This window comes from Heliangelus exortis, chromosome 11 (genome assembly GCF_036169615.1).
Source record: "Heliangelus exortis chromosome 11, bHelExo1.hap1, whole genome shotgun sequence".
NCBI classification, from domain to species: domain Eukaryota; kingdom Metazoa; phylum Chordata; class Aves; order Apodiformes; family Trochilidae; genus Heliangelus; species Heliangelus exortis.
In genome coordinates, this window is record NC_092432.1 from 14,300,010 (window position 1) to 14,320,965 (window position 20,956).

General features: G+C 38.9%; 1 protein-coding gene across 7 annotated transcripts in view; it reads right to left on the minus strand.

Annotated features, from left to right (window-relative positions):
• The window catches only part of MYO9A (myosin IXA), a 173,142-nt gene that overhangs the window by 86,053 nt on the left and 66,133 nt on the right, over positions 1-20,956 (minus strand). For 5 of the 7 annotated variants that reach the window (XM_071754800.1, XM_071754799.1, XM_071754794.1 and 2 more), the window contains exons 4-9: positions 20,239-20,301; positions 18,873-18,972; positions 16,223-16,279; positions 12,775-12,872; positions 10,255-10,381; positions 3,102-3,191 (exon numbers count right to left, since the gene is read on the minus strand). In XM_071754800.1, the coding sequence (XP_071610901.1) occupies positions 3,102-3,191; positions 10,255-10,381; positions 12,775-12,872; positions 16,223-16,279; positions 18,873-18,972; positions 20,239-20,301 (535 nt within the window). The remainder of the gene's footprint in view (positions 1-3,101; positions 3,192-10,254; positions 10,382-12,774; positions 12,873-16,222; positions 16,280-18,872; positions 18,973-20,238; positions 20,302-20,956) is intronic. The other 2 variants (XM_071754798.1, XM_071754797.1) reach the window with 1 other exon arrangement.

Sequence of the window (20,956 nt, forward strand, 5' to 3'; positions counted from 1 at the left end):
GCTAACCTGCAAGTTGTCCCCACAAGGATGTTTTGCAGTACCTTTTACCCAAGGATCAAAATGTGCCAGAATAACATACCTAGTTTTACATCAATTATTGTAAAGGTGAACAGAACAAACACAGGAGAAGAGCCTGATAGAAATTTATAACTGTCATGAAGGAGAATGCTTCAAATGAGGAGTTGCCAAGTGTTCAAACCACTGCTTGGTAAAAAGGAGAAAAAAAGTCCCAACCCACAGGACAGTGTTTCTAATCAGTGTACAATAACAACACAGAGAGCAAGCATGCAGACAGAGAGGAATGCGGCATCGCTGCAAATCCCACAGAGCCACCCTCTCCGTACGCTTGTGGGGCTACAGCTTGGGAAAATGGGAAAGGCTCGTATGTCCAACCAAAGTATGACCAACTTCAATCTCAGCTCTGATGCCTCCAAGCCTCAGAAGAGAAGGATTACTCCAGGCCACCTGCATCTCCTCTGCCCATTTAAGGTTATTAAGGGGGGTGACGACTGTCAGGGCAGGACCCTGAAGTTACAGATCTCACAGGTACCAGGCTGCAATCACAGAATGACCACATTAGCATTAGCCATTTCATGGAAAGTGTTTCTACACTGAGTTGTCATCCCCATATTTTCCAACACTGTTTGATGAAAGGGATCGGCAGAGTACAGAAACCAAAACGAGTCCTGAACCCCTATGGACAAATCCAACCACCCGTACGTGTGTCTCCTTATCACGGAGGAAAATCATTAAAGCTCAAGAAACCATCCCAAGAGTAAGATCTCATGGCTTTTTACATAAGAATGTTTATTTCAAACAAAAGCTCCATACTTCTAACTCCTCACTAATAACCCAAGATTCATAAAGAGGCAGAAGACAACCACGCAACCCAGGTCTGCAAGTGCTTCACCAGCAGAAGCCAAACGATCTCCTCAACAACAAAATCTCCTGCTATCCTGAGTGACCTCAGAGATGTCAGAGATGGAAGTGCAATGCTACTTACTCCTACTTCACCCATAAGGCCCAATAATTTATTATTTCCACTCACAGTTTAGATAACAAGTTTCAGAACCAAGTAAACCTTCTTAGAATTCCTTCTGTTGGTGAGGTTTTGCTCTGCTTTTGGAAAGTGCTGCACTGTGCATGCTGCCTATAAAAACCTTGGAAGGCTCTTTGGTAGTTCCAAGATGTTCTTGGTGGTGTAAAAAAAGCCAGAACATGCCAAAATGACATTTTTACAATGTCACTGTGGCTTCTTTAAGAGCCACGGCAGCACAGATTAATTCCTGTGAAGTTTTCAGTGCATCAACAAGTGATGCAAAAAATATGCATTTCAACATCTGAAAAACAAAGTAGCTGCTCTACTGGGAAAAGCAGCTGCCTGAGTTACAGAAGTTGAGGTGGCACAGCCAGGTCTGAAAATCCTCCAGACCTCAATCACTCCTCAATTTGAGCCAATTCTCCAAACCTCAATCAATCCATCCATTTGAGCCAACTATAATATTCTCTGTAAAACACACCAGGAGAATAACCAACCCATTGATTCCTCACATTGCCACCAGTCTAATTAGTCATGACTATTAGACTGGTGTTATCTGACATCAATATTCTTTGTAAAATCCCAAAATGTCAAATCAATCCTACTCTTCCTTCCTCACTCAGATCGATCTGAATCTAAGTAACCTCTCCTACTCCTAGCCCCAGACCAGAACCTCATGGTGAGGTTCCAGTTAGAGCATCTCAAATTCTGCTTTACTGTGACGAGGATGCACAAGTCAGTAGTGAAGCTGCTACCAGAGAGGTCACTGGTATAAAATTTGGTGAGATCATGCTACTCATGTTGTAAAGACAGTGAATAAAAAGCATGAGTGGAGCCTGTCTTATCTTTAACACAATTCTCAGCTTCTTACAGATTGATTTCATCATGGAGATTACACCAACCTTTCCCATCAGAGACCTGTGATCCTTTGTCTTCCTCCCCAGTCACCACAACCACCACACCCTTATCTTTCATTACTAGATATTGGTGACAAACCTTTGTAAGGGAACACCTGAGATCCATGAACAGACACGTCACCAAAACCGTATTGGAAAACACTTGAGAAGTTCATGCACAGCCCTTTGAGGTACCAAGGGGAGCTCAACAGAAGGACCATCTAGTTAAGTCTGTTTCACACTGTTTCAATACAAAACCTGGGGGCACAGAATAAATATTAGAAGAAAGAGTTCAATCCAACCTGCCAAGTTCTGCAGCGGGATGGTTGAAAGCACATGCTGCATGTTGTTCCATCATCAGAGCTGCTGAGAAGCAGCCTCCAGCAGAAGGGTGGTTATAGTTACATTTGAAATTTTCCTATCAATTTTTTAAATCTGTGCTCAAAAAAGCAGGAAAAAAAGTACAACAATGACCATTATTCACTTTGGAGAAGAAAACAGAGGTATTTCTGTTTACCAGCCATAAAATATAATTCAAAGTTCCTGGAAACTACATATCTGGAGAAAAAAAAAACCAAAACCAACCCACATTTGCTGACATGTGACCGTAACAGTGAAGTCAAACATTTCACACAGTGCCAGGAGCACAGACTACGCTCAAGTTTGAGAGCAGCTGATGGGCTTGTGGATGCTCCGAAGCATCACACAAGGACACAAATTGTGAGAGATCTGAAAAAAAGATCATAGGAATCTCCTACAGAGGATCTCCAGCTCTGCCTGCACAGAAACCACGACCAACTTCGGCACTTAGGACCCCACCAAAAATCTCCTGGAAGTCTTAGGTCTCTGCTGTAGGATGAATCAGTGATGCAAGTTTAAGAAATTATGTATGAAGAATACTACTTAACTTGTATCATCCACGCTCAGTAACATGCCATTCTGCTTTGGAGAACACTTACACAATCGTATCTCATTAGAACAGTTAAAGACCATCAAAGAATCGTGTGCTTTCCAGGAACAGTGGTGAAGCAAAGTCAATTATTTTCTAGAATCATTTTTACATATTTTAGTAAAAACTGAAACTCTACCAGAGCTGATTGTACATCTCAAAGCAATGAAGACCATCCCAAGGGCTGCCCTTTATATACTCAGCATCATGTACAGACCTCTGCTAGTTTGTATGGTAAGATGAGCTTCTCTCCAACTGTCACTGTCTTTCTGGTAACGAGGGCCTCAAACAGCATCTCTTCTCTCACCTAAAACAAAAATTTTGATGTTAATGATTATTCTAGAAATAACTTGCAAAATATCTAATTGGTTTTTAAAGATATAATTTATATATGTAAGCATTTCTATAAATGACTTTTTAATAACATTTGAAACCCCTTTTCCAGTCCTTGCAGAGTTAATGTTCAATGCATGTGAATGAGGTAGACAGTGGGAGGGAAGAATTATGTACATAAATCAAGCATCAGAAATCAGACACCGTGGCATTCAAGGAAACCTGATTTTCCGCATTCAGTCACCACATTTCCAGAGATTTCCCACTGGTGTCCTTCAATCCCTCTGCAGCAACTCCCTCCCACACTTCTTGTTGGCAAATTAAGCCAACTTCCTAGTGTTGTCAAGATGACTTCATACAAATTACTTTACACATAAGCAAAATCATGTTATCATCATAAGAGATTTCCAAGAAGAGAGGTTTTCTGCTGTTTTTCAGGGTGGGGAGGAATTATAAGGAGGAAGAAACCTTTTGAAAAGAACCTGACTGTTACTCCACTATTGGCACCTGATATTAACTCTCTCAAGACACCAGTTCTCAGGGAGGTGACAACCTCTAATCAGCTGTAACAGACTGGTTTGCAGAAAGAAAAAAATAAAGCAGTTGGGTAGATACAGACACTTCAATAAGTAAATGTTGCCAACAAATTATTACCAACCAAAAACTGTCAGGAGAAAACTACCTCTTTTCTTGCCAGACTCAGGTCCCTCTTATTTTTATATGCCCTGAAGATATTTGGAACTCCTACCAGAATAGATGGTGATACATTTACACATAAGTTGGACCTAAGTACTTTGAGTCATTGACTTCTCTTTGCTAAATTTCCATGTCAGAAAAGAAACTGTTAGTCTGGGTGGAAATCTTTGAGCTTAGAGTTAGTAGCTCTGGACTGATATGGAGATACCATCACTTGAGAAGCTGTACTGGAGTCTATACATACTGCTTATCCTAATGAAGGACTCCAAGAAGGCACCAGGCTTGCTCGGAACCTCTCTGATAAAGACCAGAAGCACCAAATCCATGTTTCTGGAAATATCCAGGGCCATATTTTTATCCCAGGTAAACCATTTAGGATTTGACATGGATGATGGGAAACTGAGAGGCTTACCTACTTTGACTTGCTGATTTAACCCAATAATTAGTCTGAAGAGCAATGCTAACAACCCAGCTGAACTAAGAAATCCCATGAAGCATTGCAATAATGGTGCCATTCTGTACAGAAAATGATGTTCTTTCTATCAAAATGCCTGTCATAGGAGGTAAAAACTCCAGAGTATCTTTATATAAGTGACTTTTCCTGCAACAGCTGCTAACAAAAACTTTTTGCTATGGTATGGAAAGCAGAAAACATAAATCACCTGGTGACAACCTTCATGTGACAGCAATGTCTATGTCATCTGTCCTAGTCTGTCATCAGAAATCAAACATCAACACCTTAAGGTTTGTTTCATTAATCCTCATCAATACTGCAAAGCCCTCCAGTTCCTACAATCTGGAACTTGATTGTAGTCAAGTTTTACTTTTCAAAAGATTTTACTTTTCAAAAGAAAGCGAAAAAAAACCCAACAAACCTTCTGGTTCACCCAGAAATCTATGGCAAGTTTTCGCATTTGGGTTCTATTCCTCTCTATTCAGCAAAAGGGTAATTTTTCAGAAAATTTCCACTTTACAGACAAAACATGGACACTATTCCAACAGTCTGGGACTGTGGGACCATTACCTGCCCTCCCTCAATTGAACAGCTTGGAAAAAAAAAAAAGTGAGTCTTACACCCTCCGTTACCCTACATCAGGGATGCTGAGAACCCAGAGCCAGCATGCTGCCTTTTTTCAGTACTTGAAGGCAAGAACGCAAAGGGTTATTAGATGGTTCCCAATCAAAACAGTCCAATGCAAGATGCCCAAACAGCCTAAATGCTTCCAAGTCCCAGATTTATCAGCAAACCCAGGGAGTTTAAAAGGTTTCAACAACTAGCTGTGCTATGCCCATCTAACATTTGCCCTGGTTTCCTTCTCATCTGCTCTCCTGATGGCTGAGTCCTGCAGATGCTTTAATACCCAGATCTGCTGACCTGAAGGTATCACATTGCATTATCATCTCCTACAAAAACATCCTTGGCAAGAACAGGAATATACTCCCAGCATCTCCCTGCAATTACCACCCACTGAAGCTTGATCTTGATTGCTTCAACACCTCTGAGAGCCAACACCACAGGTATAGCCAACTTATCCTAATTTTCATTTAAGGGCACAGCTTGAAGGTAGCTAACTCCTGATGCCAGCAAGGAGCTTTCTAGAGACACACTCCATGCATGCCAATGACTAAGGACACCTGGTGCATAGAGATACTTGCAGCTGCCTCATCACATCCACCCTATGCTTCCCTCTCCAGTGAAAATAGAGAGACAAAAAGCATCCCAGCAGATTAGCAAAGAGGAAAACACAACTTATCTCTTTATTTTGTGCCCTGGCAGTTACATTTCTAAGTTGCGTTCCATGGATTTCTGCTGAAGGGCAAGTCCTCCTCTCCCTCAAAAAAACAACTACATGGCCCATAGGAATTTATATCTTAATTACAGGGACAAAATACAGATTTAAGATTTCACTGCCACATGCATGCAGAACCAATGGTGAGAGGGCTGGATGACTGGAACTCTAAAACCCAGTGAAGGATGACCAGCAACACTGCCACAGTGATAAATGTCGTCAGAGCACAGCGGGGAGCAGATAACCAGTGGGCTCCTGCAAGGGTTGGGCTGCAGCCAAGGCAGGGAGAGCTTGCTTCTCCAGCCATGCTGGGGTATTATGTTAGAGCAGCTGAAGAAAAATGAACCAACTGGAGAGCAAGAAAACATCACTGTCTGTCTCTCCTCCCATGTTTGAGAGAGAGATTACAGTGTTGAGCACTCATTCAAAAGCTGCCTTGTGGGGAGCAGCAGAAAATAAATTGAGATTTCTATCAGTTTGTCGTGACAAAAGTCTGAACCATACCTTCAGACTTGCTTTCAGACAAGCAGAAGTTATCTGACTCGAGTTCTGGCTCAAAGCTTTGTTTCTGATGAAGATGTCCCTGCTCACTGAAGGAGTGTTGGACTGCCCAAAACCTCACCCAGAAAATAGATCCAGAAGAGAAGGTTGGATGCAAGCACTGGCTGCCTCGCAATCCTGACCTCCCTTTTGCTCTCCAATTACTTTCCAAGATGTTTATCACATGAGAAGCACACGGTGCCTGTGGGTTCCCTCTGGGAAGCTGAAGGCAATTTTTTAGTGGAAAAAAAAAAAAAGAACTTGAGCACATAAATCTCCTACAGAGGTAGACATTAGGTCCAAAAGCTAACATCATGCACGCAAAAAGAGATCTGGAAAAATTAAATACTTGCTAACCTAGATTTACCTTTATTTGCATTGAGCCTAAAAACTTAACATAAAACTACTCTATTGAGCAAAGACAGAATTTTCCTTCCTTACTCAATGCTTTATCCTAGGAAATAATTTCCAGTATTAATAAACATACACAACTAAAACATTCCTGCTTTTCTAAGGGGGGGGGGAAAGTCTCTCAAGGTCAACTGACACTGAATCATTTCTAATAGATTGCTTTTCTTAATGAGACCATAAATGAGCCTTTCCAGGCTTTTCCCCAGAAACACAAAAGTTTTTCCCAGTTTCACAGAATCCTCTATGATACATGCAGCAGATCTAAGATATTTGCAGCACTTGCATGGGACTCCATGTCTGCTTGATTCATCAGGCAGCCTTGACATCATGCTAAGGCACAGGCTTTCAGCAAAGTTTAAACAAAGGCTATGAAAAACCTGCCAAAAGCTTCACATAATCTACATGCTGTGCCTGTTCTTGGGAAAAAAAGAAAAATCACAAAAATAAAAAAAATTAGGTCTTATTGCAAATGAAACAACTATCTGCAGTCTGCCCAAAACTGCGTATTGCAATTTGCTTTTTCAACAAACACTGGTCTGAATGTTTCAATAAACCAAAAACATATTGGATGGGGTTGTAGATCTCTAAGAAAAATCAAATTCATCACAGAGCATCACCCATATATTGACTACATTTTACAGGGACACAAATCTTGTGATACAGAGAGCTGGTCAGGGTTGCTGCATGAATTGCTGAAAAAAGGAAATTTCCCTGGTTGTCCTCAGAGGCTCCAACATAACCCAGGCATCTCACTATAATTTGAGCCAGACTTCTCTTTGGAGGCAGAAAACACCTTAGCTTTGCCTAAATTTTTCATTTCAGACAGGATGTCTGGTCCTTCCCTCCCCATGAAGGCTATGGCCCCATCAGTATGGTGCAGTAGGAAACTACATTCCCTCCCCTTTACTAGTCCCAGAGATGGTGAATTCAGATTCTGCTTCTCAGAGCCTTCCCACCAAATCCAACTGTTTTTTTTCTTCCCTTTTCCATGTCAAATCCATGGCTATAGAAATCCAGCAAGTCATTTAGGCAAAAAAAACCTCCCAAAAAACAACAAAGGAAAACACCCCCAAAGACAGCAGATACCAGATCACAGCAAAGCTGGTTTCTTCCGTTGTTTTGCTATGCTCAAGCACTCAGTGGCTGTATGAGAAGCTAAACTCTTTGTCACATAACAGCCTTTATAACCCAAGATGATTTTTCAGTCTTAGAGAGTAATGCCAAGATCTGGAGAGGGAATGAATAGCATGTTCAAGCCAATTCATGTTTTCAGTAACAATGGTGCAAAAAGCAAAACTGAACTGTTCACTGACCACAAAAAAAAAACCAAACCCAAACCAAAATAATAAAAATAATTACTCAAATGAGACAAAATACAAATTGTCAGATGTTTCAAACCTTTTTTTTTTTTTTTTTTTTTGTCTCTGGCTAAGAAGAATTCAGAATGTTTAATTTGGAGTTGTAAGGATAGCTAACTAATGAATAAAGTATAATGGGTGCTTTTGGCTATCATTTTTCATCTGTTTGAACCTTTTACTCCTTCTTTTGGTCAAAATTTAGTAAGAATGACAAGAGATCTATTCAGGTTCTAAGGCTAAGCAATTCAAAATGAGAAACCAGCCTCTTCCAAATATGACATTTCTGGGTTTATTTCAGCTGAATAGTTAGTCTATTGGAAACTTTACACTTGGAGGCAACTAATTCCTCCAATTCCATGGATGAATTATCCATACAAATGTAACTTTCAGGACAAGCAACAGCAGTCATGCAAACCCAGCAATTTATTTTACAAGATGATACCCAAGATCTGCATCATCCTCATCAAATTAACAAGCATTTTATGCTGTACACAGTCATTTAGCTTGCAAAAAAATTACGAAGATGGACAGAAATCCATCACTTTGCTCAGCTTCACCAGATTCTAGAGCTGTTTCAAAATTATGAAGTTAAATATATGTATTTTCCCTTTTTTTCCCCTGATGCTGTAGACACTATCTGCATGTGAGCATGGTCTCCATGCTCTGTGCTGTAAGACACTAAGCAGCCATCATATCTACAGGACTTAAGTGATGCCTCATTTCACGTGCACATGTGAAAAAAATAACCCATTACCTTAAAGTAAGCAGATGTTGCAGAAGTTTGTTTGCAGAAGAAAGCCAGGGCAAAGACCCAAAACCTGGAATTTTTTCAGATCTCTAAGCCACTCTCTTATTCAAAGGGTTTTTCTTAATAGAAATGATTACTTCTCAAGTGAGTTGGCGCTCTCGGAATGGCCATTTTTAACAGGGTAAGATCAACAACATTCTCCTCCAAACTTGTATTTTCCCTCTGTTTATTTCTGCAGTCTCCAAGGCCAAGATGCAAAGAGCATCCAGCTGCTTATAGCCATATTTTACAGAAGCCTTCCCCTCTCCATATTCAAAGCATTAATGAAGTGCTAGGAAAATCTGTGAGAAAGACTTCCCGAGTTCTTTAGGTAGTGAGACCGCACAGCTCTTCTTTAAAAGGAGGAATGAAAACTACACAGAATGACAAGTTATCTTCTGATGCTATCGTAAAATGAGCAAAAAGTAACCTTTGCACCACACAGTGAGTACAAAGGGATAAAGACAATAGCTGTTTTAACCAACTACAAGTATAACACTTCAATATCCTTTGGAGTAACAAGCAGTCTAGAGCATTTCAAGAAAGGTGGGATAACATGGAGATCTTCCAGCCACCCATTTCCATGTCAAGAGGTGCTGAGCTCAGCTCTTGAACGTGCAAGGCAAAAGCAGGATAAGCTGGCTCATTGAAATGATGACTTTCCTCATGGATAAGCAATGCCACAGCTTTGTAACCTGTTTGGGCCAACAGAGCAGTTCCTACTTAGCGCTTCTGCATTGATTGGCAGAACTGGATATAGCACTGGGCCATCAGGCTGAGACCTACAAACCCTTTCCAAATGATACTGGCACAGTGGTGACTCACAGAGGACGAAGTGCTTTTGGTAAAGGGTCTTACACAGCAGACAGCATCAACAGGTTCCCAAAATAACTAGATAAACACATGGATATTACATCCATAAACAGGTATTAAAGGGATGAGTTGCAAGCTCCAGCATCTCTAATATAACCTTTGTGGATGCTTGCAGGTGAAGAGCAGACAGCAAAACACTGCAAGTGAGCTCAGCACCCTCCTTCAGCCACCACTTGAACCAGTAGAGTGGGCTGGTGGTCTTACAATTGCTCCAGTTTCTTACATAAATATCAGAAAAGATTTCAGGAGAATCAGGGAATTTTGGTAAAGGAGATGATGGTTGGCAGCTAAAGAAACTACTGTGCTGAATGACAGTTTTGCTTTCCATCTAGAACTGGCTTGCAATCTTCCAAATATTAATCACAGAGACAGTACATGCAGTCAGTTTAACCTGAAGCTGAAAAATAGGAGAAAATCCTACATTAAAAATGTAATTTAAAAAATTTTCTTAACTTTTCAACTGGCAAACATGAATGGTAACACAAGAGGACTTACTCTTCAGTGAACCCGAAAATAAACTCTATTACAAAGCAGAGGTGGCTCATGAGGTGTGGACATTACTGGATAGAAAGCAAAGCTTACCTCCAGCAGGTCAGATACAATAGGTAGTATTTCAGGGTTACAAATATCAATGGAGTCATCCCGGTAAGTTTTCTTTTTGTACTGGATGTTACCCAGGTGTAGGATCGCTGACAACAGAGAGAAAATTCTAAAGAAAACAGAGAAAATCCATTTTCACTTGGCTGGTTCTTTTTCTTAAAGCTTATGCAAAAGTAAACAGCATCCCAAACATCCAATTGCCATCTTCATATTTGATTCCCAAAGCAATTTATGTCCCAAATCTCCAAATGTAACCTCACAAAATAAAATTGCACCCCATATTATAAGAAAAAAAATGTTGAAGTTATCTAGATATTCATCATGCAATTGCCTAAATTTAGGGGAAGACTGGGCTCAGCCATACAGGTGATCCTTCTTAATCCCTTGGCACATATATTTATCACTTTCTCGGATCTATTGCCAGGAAGGGAGCCTGTACAAAAAAGCAGGAATATATTTATAATCTATAAACATACCAAGAAATAGAAAAGATATTCCATGTCAAGTAAATTTAGCCAGCTGGGTTTTTTAATTTTCTTTTTAATTTGATAATTTTTAAGCTATATCTTCATTCTTAAAAAAACAAAAAAAATAGCTATGCCAGACTACTGAGTCATGGTTAACTTCAGCTATAAAATGTTTGTCCCTATTCCCACATTCTCTGGGGAGCTAAAAAGGGAATAAAATGAAGTTTGATTCCTAGCTATGAAGTTTGATTCCATGCCACCAGCCAACGCACCTTCACCTCACCACACCAATCCTTCTTTATCTCTAAATTAGAGATACTGATTCCTCATAGTGAATTATAGGGATGTAATAATTTAAAAATTCTCTTCTGCAACTGTTTCCACAAAGGTGAAACCCCATGTTTTGCCATAAACACTCTTAAGAGTATAGCAATACTTAAAATGTTTGTCCTTTTTATACTCAGCTGAAGGTAGTTCCTTATTACTATAACAGTTGTACAAAGCCAAGCAGAATTAATTTCCTCATACAGAAAATCCATCATATTTTTGACAAGCAAAATTAACTAAGAGAAATACAAAACCTTGTGTGCCAAGAAAAGTTATTGCATAGTAAATAAAAAAGCATGAATTTACTGAGACATCCAACTCTGCTCAGGGCTGATATTGATTGCTTTTTACTCTATCAACTCAACTCCCTTACTTTATCCTAAATGGGCTTTAGAAACACTTTGTCACTGAAACCTGATTCATGAAAATAAAAGAGCACACTGATGTACAACAGATTTACATCATGAGTAGGTATACTTGGGATGGACAGAGAACATGCAGTCTTAATTTCCTAATTGATTTCTCACAAGTTAGGGATAACGGATGAGCTAATGAAAATGAAAAGGGGGAAATGAAATTAAATGGAGGAAAATTCTTGTGGGAGCAGAAGGCAGGACAATGTCTTGAAGTGAAGGTCTTTTAACTGCCAGCTCAGATACATGTTATAAAGTAAGAAGAATGGTGCTTAAAAAACAGGAGGCAACCCCCACACTTGCAAACAAACAGGCAAAAAAAGTTATATGTTAGCATCTAAATACCCAAGGTGATGAAGAGGGTTTCAAATGCTATTAGTAATTCTGTTCCCACGTAAACCTCCAGAATTTCAATCGGAAAGGAACCCTGCTCATTAAATTATAGTTTGAACATTCAGACTCAAAAAAAGTACAAGATTCCTCCTTGTGTTCCAGCTACTGATGTACTTTTTCATATATATTTTTCTGTGCTTGTTTCTAACCTTAGTAATAGACCTGTCAAATTGATTTAAATCTGCTCAAGACTTTCAAGCCAATGATCAACCTAAGAGGAATTAATTTGTGATTTTGCAGATGACCCTCATCTGAAGCAGTCAGTAGAAGGCAGGATCACAACCCAACTAAAAAGCTGTTTTTCAACCAGCGTTTCCAGTGAACTGGTGAATGAAGGCCAGCTGGAAATGAGGTTGAAGAACCAGCATTTGCATGCAAAGGATGAAGTATGCTGACCAATAATCAGGATTTCTGATTAAATGAGGATCTAGATTAATGACAGGCATGACTATTCATGAACAATTGGAAAATACTTCAAGATTCCAACTTCCTGTCCACACTTCATTTGCAGATACATTAACTACAGTAACAACGGGTATATTTTGTTGGTATCTTTAAGTTGTTTACTCCTTTATAGTATGAACAGTCAAGTGGCATTATTCATAGAGTGGTTTGGGTTGGAAGGGACTTTTAAAGACTAAGTTCAACCCTCTCTGTTGGGCAGGGACACCTTTTACTAGATTAGGTTGCTCCAAGCCCCATCCAGCCTGGCCTTGAATATTTCCAGGGATGGGGCAGCCACAGCTTCTCTGGGCAATTTCTCACCAATTATTCCTTCTCACCAGTCTGATGTGTTAGGTAGAGCACAACAGCTACTTTAGCTTAAGTCAGGTGAATTATCTCACTGACTGTGGAGGTTGTATTAACTCATCACATCTTTGACCCATGGAAAACAAACTCACTGTCTGCGAGTCTTGGGAAGAAACCCCACCATCTCCATGGCCAGTTGTAACCTCTCAAAGTCATGCTTCAAGTCCTCCCCTTCCACAGAAAAGCAGTCCTGTTGGGTTCAAACAGAGAGATTAAGCACAGAGAGAAATTATCAGAACAGGACCAGATGGTCAAGTCAACAATTCATAAATCTCACTAAAGGATCTCCATGCTTTTTATCATCAATTCGAACATTTCCAATCTGGCACCGGGAAACGAGATAGTCAGGAGGCTCCACTGGCATTATGAGGAACAGCTGAGGACTACATTGGTATAATTTTCCCCAATAAACATTTTTGGCTAATTTTTACTGGAGATACATCCTTAATTCCTAGACTTAACCTCTAAAGCAAGAGGGGAATTGCAGCATTTTAACAATATGGTGAGAGAGTTCCTCAGTGTGGGACAATTAGCACACAAAAAGGATGTGAAGTAACAATATGAAGTCACGTTACACGTTTCTAAGCAATTTAATCTGTTAAATTGTGATGCATCAGGAGTTCCTATAACTAAAGAGTTCTGTTTTCAAAAAGTATTAATGTTATTTCATGTAAAATATGAGTGAATTAAATCCTGGATAGGCAAGGGAAAGCTTTAAATAGATTTCTCACTAATTTTTATTCTAACTACCAAGAAGTTTTCTAAACATATGAACAAGACAGAATTTGAAATCCACTACATTTTATATTTCTTTGAAGTTAATATGTCTGAATATTTTAGATTTTCAGATAATCCCCAACCCGATAGTAGTTCTTGATATTTTCAGTGAAATCCAGTGGCATTCTGGACACAACTAACATTGTCCTATACGAATATTTAGGGAACATAAATACTCCCTAAACAAGTATGTAAACTATTAATGCCAAGTTCCTTCTGCTTTGTCTTACCATGAGTCTCCCAATGATTATCGATTATTCTCTCTTACTTAGTAGCTCTTATTTAATACTTTCCCCCATTGCTGCCTATAAAAATTGCCAACCTCTGAATCAACATTAGTTCAACTGTGCATCATACAATACAGTGTTATCTCAAACCTCAGAATATTTTTCTAATACTTAAGACACTTTCTAGAAGTTAATCCAGGTTAACATCAATTAAAAATTATAGCTGCAGGTGCAGTGACAATTAAGCATCTGTGTCCACATAGTTTCTTTTGACCATTTGTCTGTAAATTGTATTTACCACATGAGCAAGCACACACAAATTAATTCTGAAAGTCTGCACTCCACAGAGTTGTGTGAATACTACACTGAACGTCACTGAACAGGTACCAAGGAGCCACAGGATGATGACTGCTACTTAGTGCCTAGAATAAATCATAAATACAGAAAAATGTAGACTACCTAGAAAAAAGATATTTTATATTATCAGCTTTGTCTCCCCAAGCACCTATTCATCCCACTCCATAGCAGCACTAGAGAAATATGCAATTGATCACAGGCAGAAATTCTTATTTAAGATACTTATTTCATCACAGGAGACTACTCAAACTAACTGTCCTATCTCCTCAACTACAAGCTAGAGAAGTTCAACTGGGTAAGAAAATAAAAATTTATTTTACAGAAGGTTCTCAGGGACAACAATTGAGCATCTCAGGGACAAAGTGCACTTAGAGATGTGGAACAGCCTACTGAAAACTATCCATTCTAACAGACATATCAGCTCCCTGTACAAGTTATCCAAAGGAATGCATTGAAGACAACCCCACTATCTATCTGCAAGATCATCAGAGATCAGCAGGGCAGTTATTTACACCATAAAATACCAGTAAAAGAAGTTGTCTCTCCTAACTCAAGCCAAATGGTTTCCTCTGCCACTACACATCCATTGAGGAGACCCTGGAACAGTTTTAAAACTCATTATGGTGGAACCTGGAGCCTGCAGGACAGTAACATCCCCACAATTTCTGCAAATAAGCATTTTTGAAAACTTGTCAGAAGGAGTCCAAAAAAGGTCACTTTTAGTGACCTCCATATTCCAGAATGCAATTTCATTTTGTGGCATCATCCATCCAAAAGTATGTCACGAGGTCAACAGCGAAATACTGTAGACAGCTTCAAAGTAGCACAATATAACCCAAAGGCAATTTAATTAATGATTTACATAAGAACTGCCAAACTCATTAATCCACATGGAAAGGCCTTTTGCAAATTATCGACTTAAAGCAGATGCTCTCTGCTGTGTTTCAGCTCTGCACTTTTTCCTAACAGATGATAAATGGATGATAATTATTTTTAAAAACTGAGTTTCTTTGGTATTAGGGTAGACAAACATTACAAAGTCTGTGCCCACACACCAAATTAATAATTAATATTCTGCTGGGGCAATTAGTTTCTCAGAAAAAGTAGATCACCTGCTCACTGTCATCACATTAAAGCAATCCATGGATTTCCACAGAAAGTTTAAGAGGATATAAAAAATAGCAGTTCTCTCTTAACAGAACATCTGCAGTGGGTTGAGTCTGTGGTTAGTGGGAGAAGTTCAGGATGTTTTCAAGAGTGCTGATGTATTAAGGATGCTAACACAATGTTCAACATTTTTAAACCCTGAGGAGTTAAACTCCCTCCTAAAGATTTTGCAGATGAAATCTTGCTGTGAAGATATTTATTTAGCCCAAGTGAAACCCAGCTCCTTCACAGATTACCTTACTCTTCCTGACACATCAGCTAGAGTCGGACAACTATTAAGCGGAAAACAGGATTAGCAGGAACAACATGCAGCTGATCTGAAACATGCTTCCCCATGCAAGACAAAGCCAACAAGAGACCAACACAGACACCCAGAGCATGTCACCAACCAAAACCACCACCTCTGACTCAGGTTCACAGAAGGAGATGCTTCCCTGTTCCCTTTTTTGGGTCAATCCAGTTGGAAAGAATGATCATTTCAGCAGAATTATTTTAGGAGAAGGAATTGTTTTTGTGTTCAGAATAGTATCAGGATTTGGTTTCCTCACAGGTGTTTAGGGGGATGGTTTTGGGGTTGTCTCTTTTTCCTCTGGAAGCTGGAGAGCAGATACACTGCTACAATCACCATCAACTGATATATCTGCTAAGGCTTCAAGATTTGCTACTTAATAAGAAAGTACTTTCAATTCTCACATTGCTGCCTTATCACATTTTCCATAAATCATAATTTATTATAACAAGAAGGAAGAAAAAAATCCCTTATTTTGCTAGAACTTGATGACCATATCTAGCCCTTGTAGAAGCTTTCCAGGTGGAAGGAACCAAAAAAGGGAAGGAAAGAAAGTACATGTTTTGTCACAATCATCACCATTGCAAGGCAGAGGAAAGGAGAAAGCAATTAATAGGTTAAATCCTGACTTCATTTTCTGCTCAGGTCTTGGTGCACCTAACAAATTCAAGTGAGCAGCAGCCCTGCACCAGCAACACAGAAGACATGGGTACTTGTACTGACCGGCTCAGAGTCATAGCAATAATCATCCCAGCTCTGTTTGAGGGGTTTCTTTGCCATCTGAAAGCAAGGCAGACCGGGTTAAGCAGTGTTCAGACCCAAAATAACTCCCACTACTTGCTTTGTAACCAGGGCAGTAACACTGACTTTCCAGGTAAAATAAATATTGTTATTCTGCATTGTCATTCCTTGTTTATTAATTTTTTTAAAGGTAAGAGTTATGCTTTTGCATTCGCAGTGCTCTGATTCCTGCTGATAGTGTTTTCAAGACAGTTGAGAACCTCTCATGCATTAAGCTTAATGAATTTTAAAATCTTTTCTTTTTTCTCCACCGTTGGAGGAACCTTTGGTTTGCCTAGAGTTGAAGAGCCATTGATGGAAAATCACACTGAAGAGCAGACTTGTTTTTACTCTGTCTCTGCTCTAGACACACATAAGTGCTGCAGAAGTGTGATTCTCCATCCAATTCGAAAGCAACACTTGAAAGCTCTTTAGGAATTTGTATCTTTTTCCAATCAGACAGAGATGGAGTTGTGTGAAGTAAAAGCACACGTCAGTGACCAGTCCCAAGAGGGAGAGACACCAAAGTTCATGATGAATTTACAATAAGGATCTAAGTCACTATTTCAACATGGATAAATGTGAACAATCAGCACAGAAAATCTTCAGCAAGGTGCAGGGTATGCAATGGTAGGTGTACCTGCCATTGGCATGAGATATGGAAAAGTCATCCAAAAATCAGTGGATAGGTTAACTAAATTTGCTTAAAAAAATATTTTAAATATTTTTCCCATAACTGTTCCCTGTATTTGTAGATCAACAAAATAACAATGTGTTTTGGTCAAGTATCTGAACAGATTATTTCTTATCTGCAATGAAAAATGCACATTTGTTTTGTATAATTTAACGTGAGCTGAGGAATCTGGGAGACTGTAAATAACACTTGACTCAAGGCCTGAGTCAGCCCTTGAGTTAAAGATCCTGGTTCAATATTTTATAGCTTTTTTATTTTAATATTTAATTTTTAAGCACTTAGGTTCATATCTGAGCTCAGTTTCTCCCATTAAAAAGGGCAGGGGTTTCTTTAGGACTCATTTAATAAACTGCTGTAAATGCCCAGGGATTATTTTATTACTTCCCTCTTTTATGTTTCCAAAGTTTCCTTCCCTATTCCTCCACTTCCTATTTTTAGTCCTTATTTGCCTTTTTCCCCTTTGCCTGTGAGGCACAGGGAAGCAGTTACTGCACTGTCAGAAAGCCTTAAAATGAAATGATGCTCTCAACACATCTCAAGAAACTATTTTCCAGTAGTTATCAGTATCAATCACTAACCCTTATTATTAATTTTTTATAAATTACTGTAACAAACCCCTTACAAATTCTGACTTTCACTACTGTTCATACATTGTGCTTGGGCAAGCCCAGAGCCTACCTTCCCTGGATGCACCTCAGCACCCTTCTCCAGCCTACATGCCCACAGCACCCTAATTCAGATTAAAATAAAGATTTCAATGTAAATTATCGCATTCCTACTACTTCTACACACTTGGGATTTAAAATTTTACTTTGCTTTTACTTTTTTGTAAAAAAGAAAGGCTATAATTAAAGTAATGCTTTGGACTAACACAAAACTATTAGACTGCCCAACCATGAATCTGACAAAACATTCAATCTTGGTGTTTTCCTGCTGCAAAAGTGCAAAGTTGTGAAAATCACACCATGATCCCCAATCAGTACCTGAGGCACAAAGAGCAAAAAGCTTCAGTTCTTATTATGTTACTCATTTGTGTGACTTTCTTGATCCTGCTATGTGTTGGGTGGAATCATGAATATTACAATAGCCTACTTCAAAAAGATCTTTAAAAAGCTCTGGGTAACTGAGATGTATTCCAGAGTTAAATTCTATTCCAGAAAGATTAAAGGCTATTTGAGTTGCACTATGTATACAAGGTTCTTTCTGTCTCTTGGGTTAAATCATTCTTTATTGCTAATCGCTTTTCAGCTCTAAGAAAGTTGCAATTAGTTAAAATCAATGTATAATCTAACTACACATTCCTACTTTTTTTTTTTTTCTGAGCTAAAGTCAAGTCCCTGTTCACAGCCATCAGTGGGCATCTGCATCCTAAACACTTGAAATTATCATATTTTCCTAAGTCTGAGTATATTTGACCATTTCACTCTTTTTTAATTCACACATTTTCAGTGATTGCTTGATTTTATTTGCATCAAACATTATATTGTTAAATTCAAAGGATCACGCTCACAGCCAGCCACGAAGCTACCAAATTAGGACAACCTCATACAAGATGTTGTATCCTGAAGAGGATCACACATTTTCCCCTTCTTTCCTAGCTCAGCAGGTGGATGTTAATGAGTAAATGCCATTCACACAGTAAGAGGTAAATTAATACTGCTTCTCCCTTCAACAAGTAAAATCACAATATATTTAACATACCCCAGGTAGTGGACAAAAATGAAAAAGACTTATTTATCTTTTTCATACTATAAGGTGTTCAGATTGCCAATGCAGATTAATTTCCAATGATGGGAGCATTAAGGCAGCCCATCTTTACTACTCCACATATTTTATTAGTATGAAATATCAGCAGTAGAAAAGGCAAGACAGTGTGCTGTATTCTTAGAGTATTCCCACCTGGTTGAGGTAATGATATTCCTCAGGCTGCTTCAGATGAAATGCTGATCTCTCCTCCTCGCTCGCTCCTGCCAGGAGGTAATAAAATACATGGTAGTTTCTGGTGACAAATGAAAAAAAAAAAAAGGTGTTAAGACTTCAAAACAAATGGCAGCATTAAGCAGAGCAGCGCAGGTAAAACCCATAACCTGATTTTCCAGCTTCCAAATTCAGACCCAAGCACTGTTTAGAAATGGCCTATACCCATTTTGCAGTGACGTAAAAGACTGAATTAAGCACCAGAGAATGAGATTGCTCTTTTCCATCCAAGGACATCCACTACCCTAGATTTTACTGAAAGAATTCTTAGCTGACATGGTCACATTTTCCTCCAGGAAATGTAATGCCTACATATTTATTAGAATCAAAACAATCTATTTCTTTGCAATGCAGAAACAATTATTATTTTCAATACTTTCTTCCTATTAAAAAGGTAACAAGTTTGCAGTCCTGTAAGACAGAATGGAAAAATCTTCCATTTTTACAGCTGCTCAAATATTCCAAATACTTGAGTACTACTAATACTAAAACCACCCCAAATGACACACACTTCTTTTGCTTCAAGACAACTCCAACACGGATTAACACTATGAGCATAGCAGCACTTCTAAAATTAAAACTTCACTTTTATGTTGGATGCTTGCCAAGAGGAACCAAGTTTAATCATCTCACAACACCCAGGAGTACATTTGTCAAGGCTATCTATGCTATGTAACTTCAGGATCAGCCGACAAGCATTCAGGAAAACTTCTCACACAACATCTGCCCCAAAAGGAAAGACAGACAGAGAGTGTCAAGAGTTGAAAGAAAAATAGAAGAAGCAAATCTATTTAAAATCAGAGTAATTACTGAGAAAGGTATATGTAAATAACACTTTGCAGTTAGGAAAGAATGACCTGAACTTGTTTACTATGTAATCTTAGCTTTTTCTTGAAGCCCTTCTGAGAGGGTAATTGTGTCATACAAAACTAAAAGACCATCTTCCCACACACACCCCCCAATTATATATTAAATATCTTATAAATTGCACAAGAAAACAAATGGTATGTAATAATCCACATGCCATGAATCATGAAGACAGTGCGAAATTTAAGTCAAGGACTGTCAATAAAATAAAGAGTTGATTTTCCCTGGGCAGTACATTCCTCCCCAAGCAGCAAAGACTGAACTGCATCATTTCTCTTTGAAGCACAGGGTAAGGAGCGTGACAAACCTGATTCCCCCCTTATGCCTCCCCTTATTCCCCAGGGTATAAGCTCTCTGTGCCACCTTATCAGCATCTACAGAAGTCAAAATCAACCCTGTAGGTGAAAATCCAGGGACCTACCGTTCATTGTGCTCCTGATAGACGAGTCTTGACTTCTCCAGGAGGTACTTTTCAACATAAGCTCTGGAAGGGAAAAAAAAAAAGTGTTACTCATTGACTCAGTAGTCAACTTAACTGCACACAGCTTTACCAGGACTTTTCTGTCTTAGTATGCACAGAACAAAAAAAAAAAAGTTTGAGCCTTGTTTCACTTTAGTTATATAAATTTCTTCCTAGGCAGAACAAGCCCAATATTATGTTCGGCTTTTGAGGTTTTTCTGGCTTGGCACAAAGCCAACACTAACTTGGATATGAAAAACATGCTCTCAGATGCATTAGCCCATGGGCGGGGAGCGCATGGGGAAACTTTGACAGCACCAAAGAATCTCAGATACCTTTTTAATCCAAAGCAAAATAAAATCACTTGCAGACCAACATTTGTGCACACAAGAAATACATCAGGGTGCAAAAGCTTGCAAGATAAGATTTAGCTGCAGAATAGGTCCCTAAGTCCCCATTCCCTCATCCAGAAAAGCCACTTCTCAACAAAAACTCGGGTTATTAACTTGTTGCTCCACTCGAAAAATAAACAACTGCAAAAGCTCCTTCTTGGAGTTTACATTTTATCCTAAGAGTCTACATTAAAAATGTTTAATTTACATATTAAATATTTTTTTCAAGCTTGCAGAGCAAAAACAAGCCTCGACAGGTTCTGTCTTCCAAACAATACTAACCAGTA